Source organism: Pseudonaja textilis, chromosome 1, assembly GCF_049901715.1.
Source record: "Pseudonaja textilis isolate UNSWEBS1 chromosome 1, rPseTex1.2, whole genome shotgun sequence".
Taxonomy (NCBI): Eukaryota; Metazoa; Chordata; class Lepidosauria; order Squamata; family Elapidae; genus Pseudonaja; species Pseudonaja textilis.
In genome coordinates this window covers 318,909,234-318,927,325 of record NC_141990.1, presented here as the reverse complement: position 1 = coordinate 318,927,325, position 18,092 = coordinate 318,909,234, and the positions used below count along the sequence as shown (strand labels likewise).

Here is an 18,092-nt window from a genome sequence, read left to right as displayed (position 1 = left end):
TCAAAGCCATCTTTTCCTGCTTCGTGTTCAGCTATGCGGTCTTCCATATCATGAACAGTTTTTGTAATGTTAGGCTCATAATTATGTATAAAAATACAACAATGTGAATGAATTAAGGCACAAACTCCTCCTTTGGCAGCTAACATTATGTCTAAAGCATAACGATTTTGTAAAGTAATTTGGCGAATTTCAGACACTTCTTCATTTAACATCTTAATGCTCTTAACAGTATTATTAAACATAGCAACAGTGAAATTATTTAAAATATGCAGATCCCGATAATTCATAGCCACCCCCAAAGGTGGTAATGCCACCCTGGAAAGTTGAGTTAACCACCACCCTCCCGTGGTGAGACCCGAATCCACCTCCCTCCTGTTACGAATCCGGGCCTTGGGCAGTCGGTCTAACTTATATATTACTGGGATGACATGCCCAATCGTACACACCCCAGACCAATCCTTTGGCCATTGTTGATAAGCAGTATCCCCACATAGCAACCATAACCCATCCGGAAGAGGAAAGTATTTTAAATGCTTATGATAGGTATTATCGGAGGCCTCACTTTCCCAACTCCACATTAACCACATCCAAGTACAGAGAACATATGCTCCGTTACCAATGTCAGGCCTCTTAGTGACTGTCTGATTTATACAACAGTCATCAGAACCTTTCAAAGCCAGGGATAACGTAGAAGATATCCGATTTATGCAGCTGTTCTTACCAGTAATGCTTTTTACACATTTCATACATCCTCCTTCCAAAGGAATCACCTTCTTACAGAGCGTAGTATTTCCCAGGAAAATAGATTGAGTCCCTACAGGGGGGCGGTAGTAACAAACCGATGTTTTGGTAGTGAAAGCTACCTTTGTTGTGAACAATGTTTGATTCCACTCTTCGGGGTCCGGGCCCCAGTCAAGCCAATGTTTAAAATCATTATAATCTAAATTAGCACTGTTTTGCTCATTCAAAGGAACACCATGTAACAAAACTCCACCTTTCCCAGACCCAGGCATATGCATACAAAGCCAACAATTAGTTACATTTAAACCCTTAGCCGCCATCCGAATGTCCTTGATGTAGGAGTTTTCTTTCCATAAATTATCACCAAGGTCTCTAGTTTTTGAGATAATAGCAGCTCTCCGCCTCCGTATTAGAGTCTGTGGAGGCATAAGACGAATGGAAAGAGAGTCTGTGTAAGATAACTTAGGCAACTCCAATTGACACCAATACTGTCCATAGTCTGAAACAGAAACATTAAACAGAATCAGAATTGTAGCACAGGCTGAAGATATAATATCCTTATCAGGTCCCGAGTAAAGAATGTCTTGACCCTTATGCCAGGACCAATATGCTGGAAAAGTCAAAGGATGCCGCTGTTTGCAGATCAATTTAGTCTGATTCCCCAGAGGAACCTGCTGCAAACAAGTTGATAACCTCAGATAAGCAGTCATCTTTTCCCAGCCTTCACAGCGCCACGCCTGGACTGCCGGCATCAAGAGAATCAGGAACCACAGGTACGGAATCAGGAACCACAGAAATGCCATCCTGCTCCTCTGAAACCTCCTTCACTGGCACCTGCGAAGGCGCTTGCGAATGATCAGGCCGAATACATCGACCAGGAACCCAACGAATTTGACCAAGATGTTCTACTGCTGCATAACCACGTCCCCACGTAATCAGTTCAGCGGGAACCCATGTCGGATCCGGAAGGAATCGCACCAACACTCGAGGCCTCACTGCATCTGTAGAAGGAGAAGAAAATGCCTGCTGGCCGCGCCGCAGGGGGTTACCAGACAAATTTAAAAATTTAAAGTATACAAGGCTAGATTTAATTGATCTTGAATTGCCAGAAGCCCCAGGAGCTTCCCTCCTTTTTTATTTAATTTAGCTAACATGTTCTTGAGCGTGCCATTATAACGCTCCACAATAGCCTGTCCTGTGGAATTGTATGGAATTCCAAATTTATGTTCCACAGACCACTGTTTGCAAAACTGATCAAAGACTGTGCTCCGATAAGCTGCACCATTGTCTGTTTTTAAAGTTTGAGGTGTACCAGCAACTGAGAATGTCTTAATGCAATGATTGATGACATGTTTAACCGCTTCACCTCTTTGAGGAGTAGCCATTAGGAATCCTGAGTAAGTATCCACAGTCACATGTATATACTTCCAAGGTGCAAATGATGGATACTGAGTAACATCCATTTGCCAAATCATTGAAGGTTTCAACCCCCTGGGGTTGACTCCCATAGGAATAGCCGTGCCTTGCTTTGAACAAGTTGGACATTGTTGAATTATGGCAGCAGCTTCTGCAGCAGTAAGCTTGAATTGATGTGCCAACGCTTTAGCATTTTGATGAAAATAACTATGGCTGTCCCATGGCTGGACAGTGAGAACTGAAGTTACAGCACTGTCAGCTTTGGCATTGCCTTGTGATAAAATTCCAGGTAAATTACTATGGCTACGAATATGGGCGACAAAACACACATTCACACGCTGCTCCAAACATCCTTGCAACAACAAAAGCAAACGTAGAATATTAGGTGATATTCCAGGAGACAAATAAGAACCTGCTACAAAGGGTAACAAATTATATACATACAAGGAATCCACTATTAGATTAAAATCCTGATTTTGAAAATTTTGAAAAGCCAAAACTACAGCAGCAAGTTCTGCCTGTTGGGCAGACTTCTGCTCTGATGTCACTTTTGTATGCCAAATTCCAAATTTATCTTTCCAAACACAAGCACCAAAAACTTTCCCTCCATCAGTAAAGATTGTAGGGGCATCTGATATAGGCTGATTATTGATTTAGGTCACACCCTGTCCCAATGATCTCTTTTTTTGTTGACTTTGACCCCCCCCAGGAGCCCAACATTGTGCTTTAAAATGTCCAGGCTTCCCACAATTGAAAAAAGTTTCTTTTTTAGCATTTCCTGCCTGGAGAGCCAGAGCTAAAGTCTCCATGTTAAAAGTCTGACTCCCCACCTTTCTACATGCGTTTATCAAATCTGTGATCTCTCGCTTTCCACTCGCAATAAGTGGATTAAGGATCTTTTTGCGATCTACATTAGCCTGATCTACCGCTAACTTCAAAAGCAATTCATTCCGGGCAAATTGATTGTCAATTTGCCTTTCAATAGCCACTTTCAATCTGCTAATGAAATTTTCATAGGGTTCATTGTTCCCTTGTTTGATGTTAGTAAAGGTCTTCTCACCACCTTCGCCGTCAGGGAGAACCCCCAGGGCTTGTAAAATTAACTGTGGGAGAAGAACGAACCCCTCTTCTGGCATTCCATCTCGCTGTCGTTCCACTGTTGCAAAATCACCAGCTCCATAAAGCTGATCTGCAGTAACATTTGCTGTTCCCCTCTGAACTGCCAGCTGTCTCCATTTCTGATCTAACACCAAAAATTGAGCTGGGGTTAGAATCATATTTAACAGAGCTTTCCAGTCAGCTGGAATCATTTTATTTCCATAACCGACTGCTTCTAGCAATGCCTGAGCAAATGGCGATCTAACTCCATATTCTTTCACTGCTTGCTTAATTTCCTTTAAAACACTGAGAGGCAGAGGCTTCCATACTCTCTGTGGATTTAAAGCAGCATCTACACCAATTTCTATTGGATTAAGTTGAATCTCCACTCCAAATTCTACCAAATCATCTCCTGATAATTCCCCTCTATTTGTTGCTTCCTGAATAGCTGCAGTAACTGCATCTACTTGAACTCTTAAAGGCAAACTCTTCTCTTCTGACAAAGTATTTTCAGTGCCTGGCAGTCCTCTGGATTTATCTGGAGGTGCTGTCGGTGGCAATATACGTACCGCATGGTAAGGCGGCAAACCTTCTTCGGGGGGTGCTAGGAGCGGTTGTTCATGAGTAGCTAATGCATCCATAACCACCCTCCAGGTTAACAAAATTGAAGAAGGGGCACGAGGCTCCTCGTGCAAAAATTTCCCTATCTTTCTCCAGCACTCTACTTTAATACTACCTCCCTCTGGATAAAACGGAATATGTTTCCAAACATACTGTAATAAGTCCTCAATTTCTTTCTTTCCTACTGCATGTCCTCTACTATGAACTCCAAACTTAAAACTATTCCCAGCGATCTCTCTCATTTCCCTAAGGTGCTTTGTCTGAGCTTTCGAGAAATCTCCCCCCATACTCACGAAAAGAATCTATCTCCGTCCAGCGAAGAAGATGAGGGCCCAGTCGACGTCCGCGATGATGAGTATAGGATGCGGGAAACGTATAGCTTTTCAAAGCTATCACGTCGGGGTCACCACTTGTGGTGGACTGACATTTGAAATGAGACGTAGGGAAAACGTCTGAGCAGATGCCAGCCCCGAGTAGACCCAGGTACCAGCTTTTATTGAGAACAAAATGCATATACAGAAAACAAGTGACCTCAACAGGATGTTATTTCCACAGGATATATAGGATGAGAATAAACAGGATGAGAATATACATCTGCGGAAATTCCCATGGGAATGGCTCAGCTATTCCCTTGGGAATGGCTCAGCTATATACTATGACCTTTCACCGACATATCTGGTCCTCTAAGCTTCGCAGGTCCTAACAGGACAAAAACACCCATAGCAGGCGGAAATGCCCCCCCCACCAGAGGCATTTTTTAGTCCCTAGATCTATGCAAAGCTATACAAGGACCCACAGAATAAAATATATTACCACATTGATGTGTTTTCTTTTTTTATTTTCTTTAAAGAAAAAAGCCAGTTCTTTCTCCATCCTCTGTATGAAGTTATTTTCTTTTAATATAGCATTGAAAAGGTTGAAGGTCACCTCTTCCGCTCTAGCAACATCAAGTCAAAACTAGTCCAAGGAGAACTATCCCACATCAGGCCTCCAAAAAGGATGCTATGATCAATGGCACCAAAAAGCCACTGAGAGATCAAGAAGAGCCACCACCTCCATCCTGGCTTCCCCAGAAGTCATCAACATGTGCGTTCAACCCTGTGCCCTAGGTTGAAACCTAGGATAGGATATGGATTCTCTGCCTTATCCAAAGTTCTTTCCAGCTACAACCTGACCACCTTCTCCACAATTTCCTTGGAAAGGGAAGGTGGAAGAAGTTGTCCAGGACTTTTGGGGTCCCCTTCTTGAAGAGAGGAGATACAATTGTCTCACTTGAGGAAACATTGGTGACCATGTGGGCCCCAAACTTACATCACTTCCTAATCAGCAGGGGTACAGATCTAACAGAGGGGTAGCTGGATAAACAGTCCCAAGGATCTGGATAGCTTCCTCAAGAGTTACTGGGTCAATATCTCCCAACAAATGGAATCAGGTGAAGTCTTGTCCCAAAGATGCTTTTTTCAAGAGGCAATTGGACTTTCTGGTCCAGTTACCAGAAACTCCAGTTGTCTCTTGAAAAAGTATCTGTGGGACAACCACAACCTGGATGACTGAGAATCTCCGTAGACAGATGAAGCCTCAATCAACTCCCTTAGGACTTGGCCAGTCAAGAGTTCAACTCAGAATAATCTACTCACTGTATTTCCTAAGTGCTTAGGATATTATTATTTTTTACAAAGAACATCGAGATGTTCTTGTAGCTCATTCCTATCTTTAGAACAACGTGGTTGGACCGTCACAAAATGGAGGAGAAAGTCAAGCATTCAGCCCCACACCCATTCCAGACAACAATGAAGGCATCAGCTGAACCTCACGCCAGATTGGCATTCTTCCACCTTGACAACTTGAAGATGGGTAGACTTCAACTCCCAGAATTCCCTATGCTGGCTGTGGGTGGATTCTGAGAGTTGAAGTCCATGCATCTTCCAGTAGCCAAATTTGAGGAATGCTGCACCAGATCCTGAAGAAAGAACCCCTGGTCTACAACATGGGCTGAGCCAACATGGCGGATGAGAATTTATCCAACCACCAACTCAGGGTTTTCACTCCCGCTTTTGAACGACAATGCCTTTCTAAAAAGAAGAAAACTTCGAGGTGCGAGAGAACCTCCTTCATGACAAGTTTGTCCAGCCCATTACATCAAACCCTAAACCTGGTTTTGCAAAGCCTTCGACCCTTATAGACACCCTACATTTGTATATCCATCTACAAACCAGATAGTGCAGCTTGACGTGATGATTGACACTATCTAGTACCCTGTTTCTCCAACAATACGGCCTCCCCCAATAGGAAGCCCCAGCATGTTTTATAGGCATGAAATGAAATTAAGCCCCTCCCCCCAAATTAAGGCCTATATTAAAACATGCAAAATGGGGGGGGGGGATGGTGGAGGGGCTTGCCATTAGGAAGTACTTTTGTTGCACACCCGGATATGGTGCTGCCTGCACTGACCCCGATACGAAGTACCTCACCAACGCCGAGGTCAACATCCAAGCTGTCGCTGCGCGCCCACCCAAAGATGCAAGCGGGGGGAATTAAGTCACCCCCGAAAAGACAGCCTAGCCATTTTGGGGGGGGCTCAAAAAAAAATAAAAAAAATAAGACCTGGCCTTATTATATGAGAAACACGGTAAGAATACAGAAAGCTTAAAAAAAAAACAACCCACAAAGCTAAGCGGGATGTTATCTGGTGAGTCTTATTTATATTATTTGGAGGGGAATGGGGAATCTTTAGAAAAGTCTGCTACATTATCTGAAATGATCCAGGCCAGGTCACCTGCTTGTGCAGGGGGTACGACTAGAAGACCTTCTAAGTCCCTTCCAAGACTTTTATTCTATGCTCTGTTCTTCAAAGGACCGGAAGACAGAACAAGAAGCAACGGATGGAAACTAATCAGGGAGAGAAACAACCTAGAACTAAAAGGAGGAATTAATTTCCTGACAGTTAGAACTATTAATCCGAGGGATGACTTACCTCCAGAAGTTGTGAGTACTTCAACACTGGAAGTTTTTAAGAAGCGATTGGACAACGATCTCTCACTAAACTCTGAGAAGGATCTTGGAGTCTTAGTGGACGATCACTTAAATATGAGCCACCCGTGTGTTACAGCTACCAAAAAAAGCCAACACAGTTCGAGGCTACATAAACAGGGATAGAATCAAGAACACATGAAGCGTTTAATACCCCTTTATAAAGCCACACTTAGAATCCTGCATCCAGTTTTGGTCCCCACGATGTAAAAGAGATGTTGAGACTAGAAAGAGCGCAGAGAAGAGCAACCAAGGGAGATTAGGAGACTGGAAGCTAAGGCATACAAAGAATGGTTGCTGGAATTGCGTATATCTACTTTAGTGAAATGAAGGAGTAGGGGAGACACGATAGCCATGTTCCGATATCTCAGGGGCTGCCCCCAAAGAAGAGGAAGTCAAGCTAGTCTCCAAAGCATCTGAGGGCAGGACAGGAAGCAATGGATGGAAACTAACCCAGGAGAGAAGCAACCTAAGGATGAACTTTCTGACAGTGAGAACAATTCATTAGTGGAACAACTTGCCTCCAGAAATTGTAAATGCTCCAACACTGGAAGTTTTTCAGAAGAGACTGGATAACAATTAGTCTGAAGTAGTGTAGGGTTTCCTGCTTGGACTAGAAGACCTCTTAAGGTCCCTTCCAACTCTGTTATTCTGTTATTCCTAAAGAGCAAAATACGTTTGATGGTTTAAGATAGAAAAATCTACTGGCTAAACTGGTCAGCTGAAGGCAAGGGCCAGCCACCACTTCTGCAAAGCTGCCCCAAATGCTGCATTGGTGTCTTCAGGACTGTCTGGGAGTCAAGATCACGCCGAAGGAGAATTTGCTTCACTTCAGCAGGTTTTACAAACGCAGCGACCGCATGATGGAAAATTACCACCCTTCCTGCCTTCAACCTTGCAAAGGCCGGGTGGTTCGGCTGTTTTGGAGTCGTCTTCTGGAGTAACCCAATTCGGATGCCAATGTCCCTTTCCTTACCTACCCTGACCTGCCTTGCAAGCTTGAGACAGCGCAGAGAGTCTCACCGACATTAAAATAATAATAATAATAACACATTAAAAGCATTTGGAACTGCATGGACCAGAAGAGAAGAGATGGGGGCCAGAACTGTCCGTTCCAAGAAACGCAGAGAGCAAATACGCTTAGAAAGAGGCGACAAGGTGCAAAACGGACGGGTGAGGTTGAGAATACGCCAAGTAAAGCTGAAATAAAATCGACCCAAAGGTGCTCTCTTTTTTTCTTTTTTACCTTTCAAAAGGCCACCGGACTTTCTTTGTTTTTCCTCGAAGGTGTTTCGCTTCTCATCCGAGAAGCTTCTTTCGGTTCTAACGGAAGGGCGGAGAAGGGAAGGGTGTATATTCCTGGCAGTCTATTCCATTCTCCACCATTCAGTCAGAACGGAAGAAGCTTCTCGGATGAGGAGTGCAACGTCTTCATGAAAAGACCAAGAAAGTCCAGTTGCTTTTTGGGGAAAAAAGAAAAAAAAAAAGAAATCACCTTTGGGATAACCATGATCCGGATGACGGACAAACTGCATAGGCACTGAACAAAAAAATTAAAAGTATCGGAAGGGTTTGAAATGGGTGAAACTAGAGAGGAATTGATGTTGCCTGTAATCCTGATGAGGTGACCTTGACTAACCCTCTCCTAACAGCAATTAACCAGTGGAACTACCTGCCACCAAAAGTTGTGGGGTCTCCATCACTGGAGGTTTTTTAAGAGACCGGACAACCATTTGTCTGAAATGGTATATAGGATCTCCTGCTGGAGCAGCGGGCTGGACTAGAAGACCTCCAAGGTCCCTTCCAACTCTGTTATTCTGTTATGCTTCATTTCTGAGCCAAGCCTACCTGACAGGGTTGTTGTGATAATGATGATAATAATGGAGGGTCAGGGGAGGAAGGGAACCAGGCAAACATCCTTAACAGCACAAAGAAACCCGGAAAAACATCCTTAAACAGGGATATCATGCTACGTAGAAAACATGAGAGCTCTCTTGAATTGAAATCTCTGGATGAAGATAAGGAATTTCCTTCCTCTTCCTTCTTTCCTTCTTTCTTTCTTTCTTTCTTTCCTTTCTTCTTCCTTTCCTTCCTTCTTTCCTTCCTTCTTCTTCTTCCTCCTCTTCTTCCTCCTCATCCTCATCTGACGATGATGGTGGAATGCACCACGTAAGGACAGCCTCTCCATTTTCTGCTAAATAAAACCCCCCATCAGTAGCTTTCAGGTCATTCTTCACCGCATGGCTGGAACACCCTTCTGGAGTACAAGGAGAGTCAATGGATGATGGGTACGGGCTCGCCGCCCTCTGCGTATGCACAGAGCGCAACTGCCCTCTCCTGCTACACAGTCTGCCTCGCTTCCTTGCAATATTAAACAAAACGCCTCACTCAGCTCCTTGGAAACCAGCACACCTACGTACACACACACACACACACACACACACACACGGTGGCGGGTGGGGGGAGCGGTCTGGAGAAGTGGAGCAGGAGTCTTGGTGCAATGGCAGCGGGGAGGGGCGGGTGAGGAGGGGGAGGCTATGGGCAGAGGAGCACGGAGGGGAAGGAAAGGAGCTGCAGGGTCGCAGAACATACCACGAAGGGGGAGGCAGCGCAGAAGCAGATCTGCTTCATGGTTCCCCCGAGGAAGTAGCGGGTCGCCATCCATCCAACCTGTCTGCCACCCCAGGCCTGGTGCAGAAAGAGGGGTAAACCAAAGGGAAGATGCTCGAAGCGGCCGCTGGCCGTTGTAGATGCAAGCAAAATGGTCCAGGGAACTCAGCCACACCGCACAAAGGCCCTGAGGGGGCGCAGCAAGTGCAGGACTGGCTCCCTCTAGTGGCTGAAAAGCAGACACACCCCAGAGCTTCGCTCTGCTCAAACCCATCCACATCCATGCTTTCTAATCAATGGAGCGAGAAGGAACATTGAAAGTCTTTTTTTCTTATTTATTTATTTGATTTGTCAATCGCTTACAAGAGAATAGGTATAAGTATAAGCATTAAGAGTTGTTAACCTCATCTTACGTAGCTTTTTCTCTGGTAATATTACACTAATAACTAGAGCATACAAAAGGTTTGCTAGACCAATACTCAAATACAGCTCATCAGTCTGGAACCCACATTAGGTATCTCATATTAATACAGTGGAAAAAGTCCAGAAATATTTCACAAGAAGAGTTCTCCATTCCTCTACTCGTTGTAGAATACCTTCTACCACCAGACTTGAAATTCTAGACCTAGAAAACTTTGAATTAACACCGCCTTCGGTCTGATCTAAGTATAGTATATAAAATCATACATTGCAATGTCCTACCTGTCAGTTAATACTTCAGCTTCAACCATGCCAACACAAGAGCACACAATAGATACAAACTCAAGGTTAACCGCACCAAACTTGATTGCGGGAAATACGACTTCAGCAACAGAGTGGTCGATGTCTGGAATACTCAACCTGACTCTGTGGTTTCTTCCCCAAACCCCAAAAACTTTAACCTTAGACTGTCTACTATTGACCTCACCGCTTTCCTCAGAGGTCTGTAAGGGGCCTGCATAAGCGCACCAACGTGCCTACCGTCCTTGTCCTATTGTTTCTTTTATTTTTCTTATAGGTATCCATGTATCCATAACTATGTTTTTACTTATTATCTATAATCTTGTAAGCAATCGACAAACCAAATAAAATAAATTTTAAAAAAAGTTACAACAGCGCTGCAAAAAAGTGACTTGTGACCGTTTTTCACACTTACTCCCCCCTGACCAATAAGGGTGAAATGAGGGCAGCCTTCCTATATTTGAGGGGCTGCCCCAAAGAAGAAGAAGTCAAGCTATTCTCCAAAGCACCTGAAGGCAGGAAAAAGAAGCACTGGGTGGAAACTAATCAAGGAGAGAAGCAACCTAGAACTAAGGAGAGACTTCCTAACAGTGAGGACGATTAACCAGTGGAACAGCATGCCACTAGAAGTTGGGGCTGCTCCGTCACTGGAGTTTTTCAGTGAGAAGAGACTGGACAGCTATTGGTCTAGACTGCTATATTGTCTTCTGCTTGAGCAGGGGGTTGGACTGGAAGATCTCCAAGGTCCCTATTATTCTGTGCTTTTTATGTTCTACAACCTATTGCTCTGGTAAAGATTTTGATGCTGGAAAAAAATGGAAGGAACAGGAAGAAGGAGACCGCCTGTGAAAAAGGCAGATGGACTCGGTTACAGGAGTAATGGAAGAAATGCTGAAGGGTTAGGATGAGGACAGCGCTTTCTCTCGTACTACTAAGTGTCCAGATTGACTTGATGGGACCTCATCAAATCAATCAGCCTTGGCAGCTCCTGCTATTTTTAATCTTAATTCCTCAACAGCAGGGATTTCCCTGTTGCACTAAAGATGAGTAAACTGTCCTTAGCTATTAGAAAGAACTGGAAATTCAATGGAGAGAAAAGGAAAGTCTTACACTTAGGCAAAAACAACCCAAAGTTCACATATCGACTGGGTGAAACCAGACTTAATAGCAATAGTAACTGGGAGAGGGATCTTGGAGTCTTAGTGGACAACCAGCTAAAGAGGAGCCAGCCGTGTGCAGCCGCCGCCAAAAAAGCTAATGCAATCCCAAATTGCATTATCAGAGGGATACAATCGAGAGCGAGGGAGGTACTAATATCACTCTATAAAGCCTTAGTAGGACCACACCTAGAGTCCTGCATCCAGTTTTGGTCACCACACTATAAAAAAGATGTTGAGACTCTAGAAAAAGTACAGAGAAGAGCAATCAGGATGATTAGGGGATTGGAGCAGAGGTAGCATTCAGCAGGTTCTGACCAGTTCTGGAGAACCAGTGGTGGAAATTTTGAGTAGTTCGGAGAACCAGCAAATATCGCCTCTGACTGGCCCCGCCCCCATCTATTCTTTGCCTCCCAAGTCTCAGCTGATTGGCTGGGTCTTCTCAGGTTGCCCTACACAGGAGAACGGAGCTGGATAGCAGGTTAGTGGCAGGGGTGGGATTCTACCAGTTTGCACCTATTTGCTAGAACCGGTTGTTAACATTCTAAGCAGTTCGGAGAACCGGTTGTTAGAAGAAATTTTTACTGGCCTAATCCTGTAAGGAAGGCAGGAAGGAAACATTCTGGTGTTGCTTACAGAAACTGCCTCTCCGTTAACCCTTATTCCATTCTTGGCAGGACTAGACTTCCTGTCTCAGGAACGTCTCTGGAGTTATTTTCCCCTCCTTTGCCGGTACTTTGCTTGTGTGGAGTGACCATTCAAAGTTACAATGGCACTGAAAAAAGTGACTTATGACCCTTTTTCACACTTACGACTGTTGCGGCATCCCCACAGTCACGAGAGGCCAGGCGAGGAGATGCATGCCTCAATTGTGAACGATGTTGAGTTGGCCACATCCAGCCAATAACATGACCGCCAAGCCACATCCACCCAGTCACATGACCACCAAGCCACCAACTAAGCCACGTGCCCAGAACCGGTTGTTAAAAAATTTGAATCCTAATCCCTGGTTAGTGGGTTGGGGAAGAAATAGGATTTTGCAGTATCCTTCCCCTGGAGTGGGGCTGGGAATGGAGATTTGACAGTGTCCTTTCCCTGTCACGTTCACCAAGCCATGCCACACCCACCGATCCACGCCCACGGAACCAGTAGTAAAAAAAACGGAATCCACTGGACTGGAGTTTAAACATACGATGAACAGCTTCAGGAATTGGGCTTGGTTAGACTGCTGAAAAGAAGGACCAGGGGAGACGGGATAGCGGTCTTCCAATATTTGAGGGGCTGCCCCAGAGAGGAAGGGGTCAAGCTATTTTCTAAAGTACCCGAAGGTCAGAGAAGGAATAATAGATGGAAACTGACCAAGGAGAGAGATTCAACTTGGAAATAAGGAGAAACTTTCTGACAGTGAGAACAATCCACTCATGAAACAGAAGTTGCCTTCGGAAGTTGCGGGAGCTTCATCACTGGAGGCTTTCAAGAAGAGGCTGGATTTGCCCTCTGTCAGAAATGGTGTAGGGTTAGTGGGTTGGACTAGATGACCTACAAGGTCCCTTCCAACTCTGTTAATCTATTATCTGGAGTCCCTGCTCCCATTTGCAACCTGTTTTGCAGGAAGGAAGGCCTCAAAAAAAGGGCTCCGGGTTTTAATGCCGACCTTAGGAATCCGAAAATAGGAGAGAACGCCAATGGTGGCTTGTTACTCACGTCACCTTTCCTGAACTTGGCTTTCAGGCTCTTCATGTTGGTCTCTGCAAGACACAGATCAAGAGGGTTAAGGTTTGGGGTGCCTCCTGATGACGAGAGCAGGGAGTCTTCGCCTTATGACCGCGACAGAGTCCAAAATTTCCGTGGCTAAACATGACAGGGCTTAAGCGAATCCCGCCCCGTTTGGCCACCTTTCTTGCCGGTGTTGTTAAGCAAATCCCTGCCGTTGTTAAGTGAGTTCCGTGGTTGTTAAGCGAATCCGGCTTCCCCATGGACTGGGCTTGTCAGGAGGTCACAAAAGGGGAATCGGGTGACTCTGGGACCTTGCGACCGTCACAAGTATGAGTCAAGTGGCCAAGCGTGTGATAGTTTTTGATCACGTGACTGTGGGGATGGTACAAGGGTCGTTAAGTGTGAAATATGGTCATATGGGAATTTTATCTATGCCATTGTAACTTTGAACGGTCACTAAGTGAACAGTTGTAAGTTGAGGACTACTTGCATTGCTTCAACTTACAACCATTCATTCAATGACCGTTCAAAGTTACAACGGCCCTGGAAAAAACAGACTTACGACCGTTTTTCACACTTATGACCCTTGCAGCATCCCCACGGTCCCATGATCCAAATTCAGACGCTTGGCAACTGACTCGCACTTATGATGGTTGCAGGTCCCGTGATCCCTTTTGCGACCTTCTGACAAGCCAAGTCCATGGGAAGCCAGATTCACTTAACGACCGTGTTCCTAACTTAACAACTAGAGCGATTCACTTAAGCACGGCGGCAAAGCAGGGGGTAAAATGGATGCAAAATTCCCTTAACAATGGTCTTGCTTAGCAACGGAAGAAGCAGCCGGTTGCTAAGCACACAAAATATCAAAACTTCAAAAAACGGGTCATCAGGTAGCTTTTTCAGGCGTCTGTCACAACTTGGAATGGCTGCTATGTGACCGGCCATAAGTCAAGGACTACCCCAAAATTGTGCCACCCAAAACATGGCACTAATTCTATCACATGACGCTTTCCCTTTTCCCTAAGCAACCGAGAGAATATCTCGGTTGCTTAGGGATGTAGGGGATCCTTGGAGGGCCTCCCCCTCTGCTCCATCACCTGGGATCTGCAACCAGGAAATTGGACCTCGTGTTTTGGTCTCAGAAGATCCTCAGTCTCCATCATCCCCTCGGGGTTTAATTAGGGATCGGGTTTTCCGTCCCGTCAGAAGAGGGTGACAGTGGCTACCATCCCTTGATCGCCTCTACGGAATCCGGATTTTTATCCCAACCATCTAAACTTTTAATTCAAATTTTTCTCCTTGTCAAACCCCGTGTGTGTGTGTGTGTGTGTGTGTGTGTGTGTGTGTGTGAAATCTACCCAGCAGTGATAGCTTCAGAAAAAAGATAGTTGAAGAGTAACAAAAAGTCAATTTAGTCCTTGACTTATAACAGTTCATTTAGTGGCCATTCAAAGTAACCACGGCCCTGAAAATTGTGACTTGGGACCATTTTCATGACCTTTGCAGCATCCTCAGGATCAGGGGATCGAAATTCAGGTGTTTGGCAAATGCTTCCATATTTATATTATTTGATGTCCTACTTTAGAACCGTCATGATTTATAACAGTAATTGTAAATAAATATAAATATAAAATCATGACGGTTGTAAAATAGACACCATATAAATATGATTATATAAATATATGTGTGTGTGTATGTGTGTGTGTGTGTATATATATATATATGGCATTCAGCTTTGTTCGGGTATTTTCCCACGTCATTGTAGTTGTGCTTTTAAAGTTGTAGCGACATTTCGGCAGAATCTCATCTGCCATCATCAGGCTTCTGTGGAATTTTCTCCAGAAGCCAGATCATCTTCTCCAGAAGCCTGATGATGGCAGATGAGATTCTGCCGAAACGTTGCTACAACTTTAAAAGCAAAACTACAATGATGTGGGAAAATACCCGAACAAAGCTGAATGCCATACATGTAAGTACCGCGAAAACTTAAGAAAACATATATATATATATATATATATATATATATATATATATATATATATATATATATATATATATATATATATATATATAAATATTTATACAAATATATATTTATATGCACTCTTGACACTACCTGACAAGCAAAAGTCAAGAGGGAAGACAGATTCACTTAACAACCAAGTTACTAACTTAACTGCAGTGATTCACTTTACAACGGTGGCGAGAAAGATCGTAACAAGAGGCAAAACTTGCTTAACAATTGTGTTTCCTTAGCAACAGAAGCTTACCTGTGGCGGTCTCTCGGGGCGGGGTTACGAGCCGGTCTGGTCTTTGGGGATTCGATTTGGCTGAGGTCCCATGGATAACCTGAGCCTCCTGTTTCAGCGCTGGTGGGCAAACATCACACAGTGGCAAAGCTGTGTTCTTACACCTGGCTTCTTACACCTGGCTTGCAAAGTTTGGTTTCAGAATATTCCTGGCTCCTGGCTGGCGTTAGCTGGTGAGGCAGCCCCACCAATTGCAGATCTGTAGTGATGGGGAGATAACACAGCTCTGTGTCTTCCTCGAGAATTAATTAGTTACCTGCCACAGGTAACCTAACTCCTCTCCCAGGTAGTGCAGCTGATAGCTGTGCAGTTGTCTTGCTGTTCCGCAGAGCGTAGAAGAGACCCAGAGATAATACGTTGGCTCTGGGCCCCAGCTAGGGTTTGAATTTCAGGTGTGCTTGTGAATTGCAAAAGAATTGTAAGCGTACAGGTAAGCCTCAACTTACGACCAATCGGTTAGTGAACGACGGCACCGAAAAAAAACACCTACAACTGTTGCAGCCCTCCCCATGGTTGTGAGATCAAAACTGACAACCAGCATCGACTTCACGACGGTTGCAGTGTCACAGGGGGAAATCACGCGATCCCCTTTTGCGACCTGCTGACGAGCAGAATCCATGGTGGAAGTTGGATTCGCTGAACGACTGGGCTGCCTAATTTAACAACTGCGGCGATTCGCTTAACGGTGGTGGCAGGACAGGTCACAAAATGGGGGAAAATTCACTTCACAACTGTCCCGCTTGGCAATCGAAATGTTGGGCTCCATTCTGGTCATATACGTCAAGGGTTTCCTGTATATTGAGATCTAGTATACTGAGATCCTGCAGATGAACTTCAAATTTCAAAAGAATATACCGGACAACAATAGAGGCGATCCTTGTTTTACGACCGTTCGTTGAAGACACCTTCAACTGTGCTGAAAAAAAGTGACTTAACAATGAGTCCTTGCCATTTTGTCCATCGCGCCATTCTGGAATCTCAAAATTTGGGCGCTTGGCCAATGGTCAGCATTTACAAAAGCTGCAGCTACCCGGGGTCATCGGTTTGCTTCCAACAAGCAAAGCCAATGGGGGAAGTTGGATTCGCTTAACGACCATTTGGTTCACTTAGCGATTTGCTTAACAAGGTGGCAAAAAATAACCCCCAAAGCCAACACAGTTCTAGGCTGCATAAACAGAGGGATAGAATCAAGATCACGTGACGTCTTAATGCCACTTTATAAGGCCTTGGTAAGACTATATTTGGAATACTTCGTTCAGTTTTGGTCGCCACCCTGTAGAAAAAGGAGGTTGAGACTCTAGAAAGAATGCAGAGAAGAGCAACCAAGAGGATGAGGGGACTGGAGGATGAAACATGTTGTAATGACGAGGCAGTCGAGTTGTTTGATCATGAACAACTGAATCATAATGATCTTTATTGGAGTCTAGTCTTGCATTTATACACATTTTTAGTTATCCTCCATCATTGGTTAACTTTGGTTACTGCTTAACTTTGGTTACTGTTTAGCACAGTAATTAATACAATTAATTATCTCTATTTAAAGTCTAACATATGTTTACTTCCTCTCTCTAATCCTCCTTTAGATTAGTGACTTTGTTTACCTGAGTTGTAGTTGCTTGTAAACATTCCTTATCTGAGGTTTGCCATCCGAGATTGGAACATTCCTACAATTACAACTCTACAGAAACATAGGAAGAACGGTTGCAGGAACTGGGTAATGTCTAGTCTAATGAAAAGAAGGACTAGGAGAGACAGGATAGCAGCCTTGAGATATCTCAGGGGCTGCCCCAAAGAAGAGGGAGTCAAGCTATTCTCCAAAGCACCTGAGAAGGCAGGACAAGAAGCAACGGATGGAAACTCATCAAGGAGAGAAGCAACCTAGAACTGAGGAGAAATTTCCAGACAGTTACAACAATTAATCAGTGGAACAACTTGCCTCCAGAAGCTGTCAATGCTCCAACACTGGAAGTTTTTAAAAAGATGTTGGATAACCATTTGTCTGAAGTGGTGTAGGGCAGAGGTGGTATTCAGCCAGTTCTGCTCAGCTCTGGAGAACCGGTAGCAGAAATTTTGAGTAGTTTGGAGAGCTGGCAAATCCCACCTCTGACTGGCCCCGCCCTGTCTATTCTCCGCCTCCTGAGTCCCTGCTGATTGGCTGGGTCTTCTTTGGCTGGCCTGCATGGGAGAACGGAACTGGAAAGCAGGTTAGTGGGGGGTGGGGAGGGAATGGGGATTTTGCAGTATATCCTTCCCCTTGGAATGGGGTGGGACTAGCCCTGTTGTTGGAAGTTAAAAACGACCCCTCTCCTAGAAAAACGAAGTGTTGTAGGTTATACTAAAAAGGCAGAATATTTCCCCCAAAGGAGAAGTAGTAACTCAGAGAGGCAGAAACTCAGCTCCTCCCCAGCCCCGCCACACCTTTGTCAATGGGCCATTAAGGCCTGAATCAGCCTATTCTACATAACAAAGTTCTACCTCCTTCAGGCAGACCCGTAATAGGAATTGCCCAAAGCCCTTTCATTACATCATCATCCAGCAAAGGCTCAACCAAGCCTGGGGACCCAGCACAGCCTACAGAGTTGCCCCTGCATGGCCCCATGGGAGTCGGACAACCAATCAGAACACAAGCTCAAATTCAAATCCCAACAGAGGGGATAAAACCCGGGGACTCTCG

General features: G+C 44.6%; 1 protein-coding gene across 1 annotated transcript in view; it reads right to left on the bottom strand.

The window, feature by feature from the left end:
- ANKRD24 (ankyrin repeat domain 24) overlaps positions 1-9,672 on the bottom strand; it is a 46,281-nt gene extending 36,609 nt beyond the window's left edge. Inside the window, exon 1 of the mRNA XM_087922603.1 lies at positions 9,499-9,672. Coding sequence (XP_087778729.1) covers positions 9,499-9,567 — 69 coding nt within the window. The 5' untranslated portion in view covers positions 9,568-9,672. The remainder of the gene's footprint in view (positions 1-9,498) is intronic.
- Between the last annotated feature and the right edge of the window lie 8,420 nt (positions 9,673-18,092).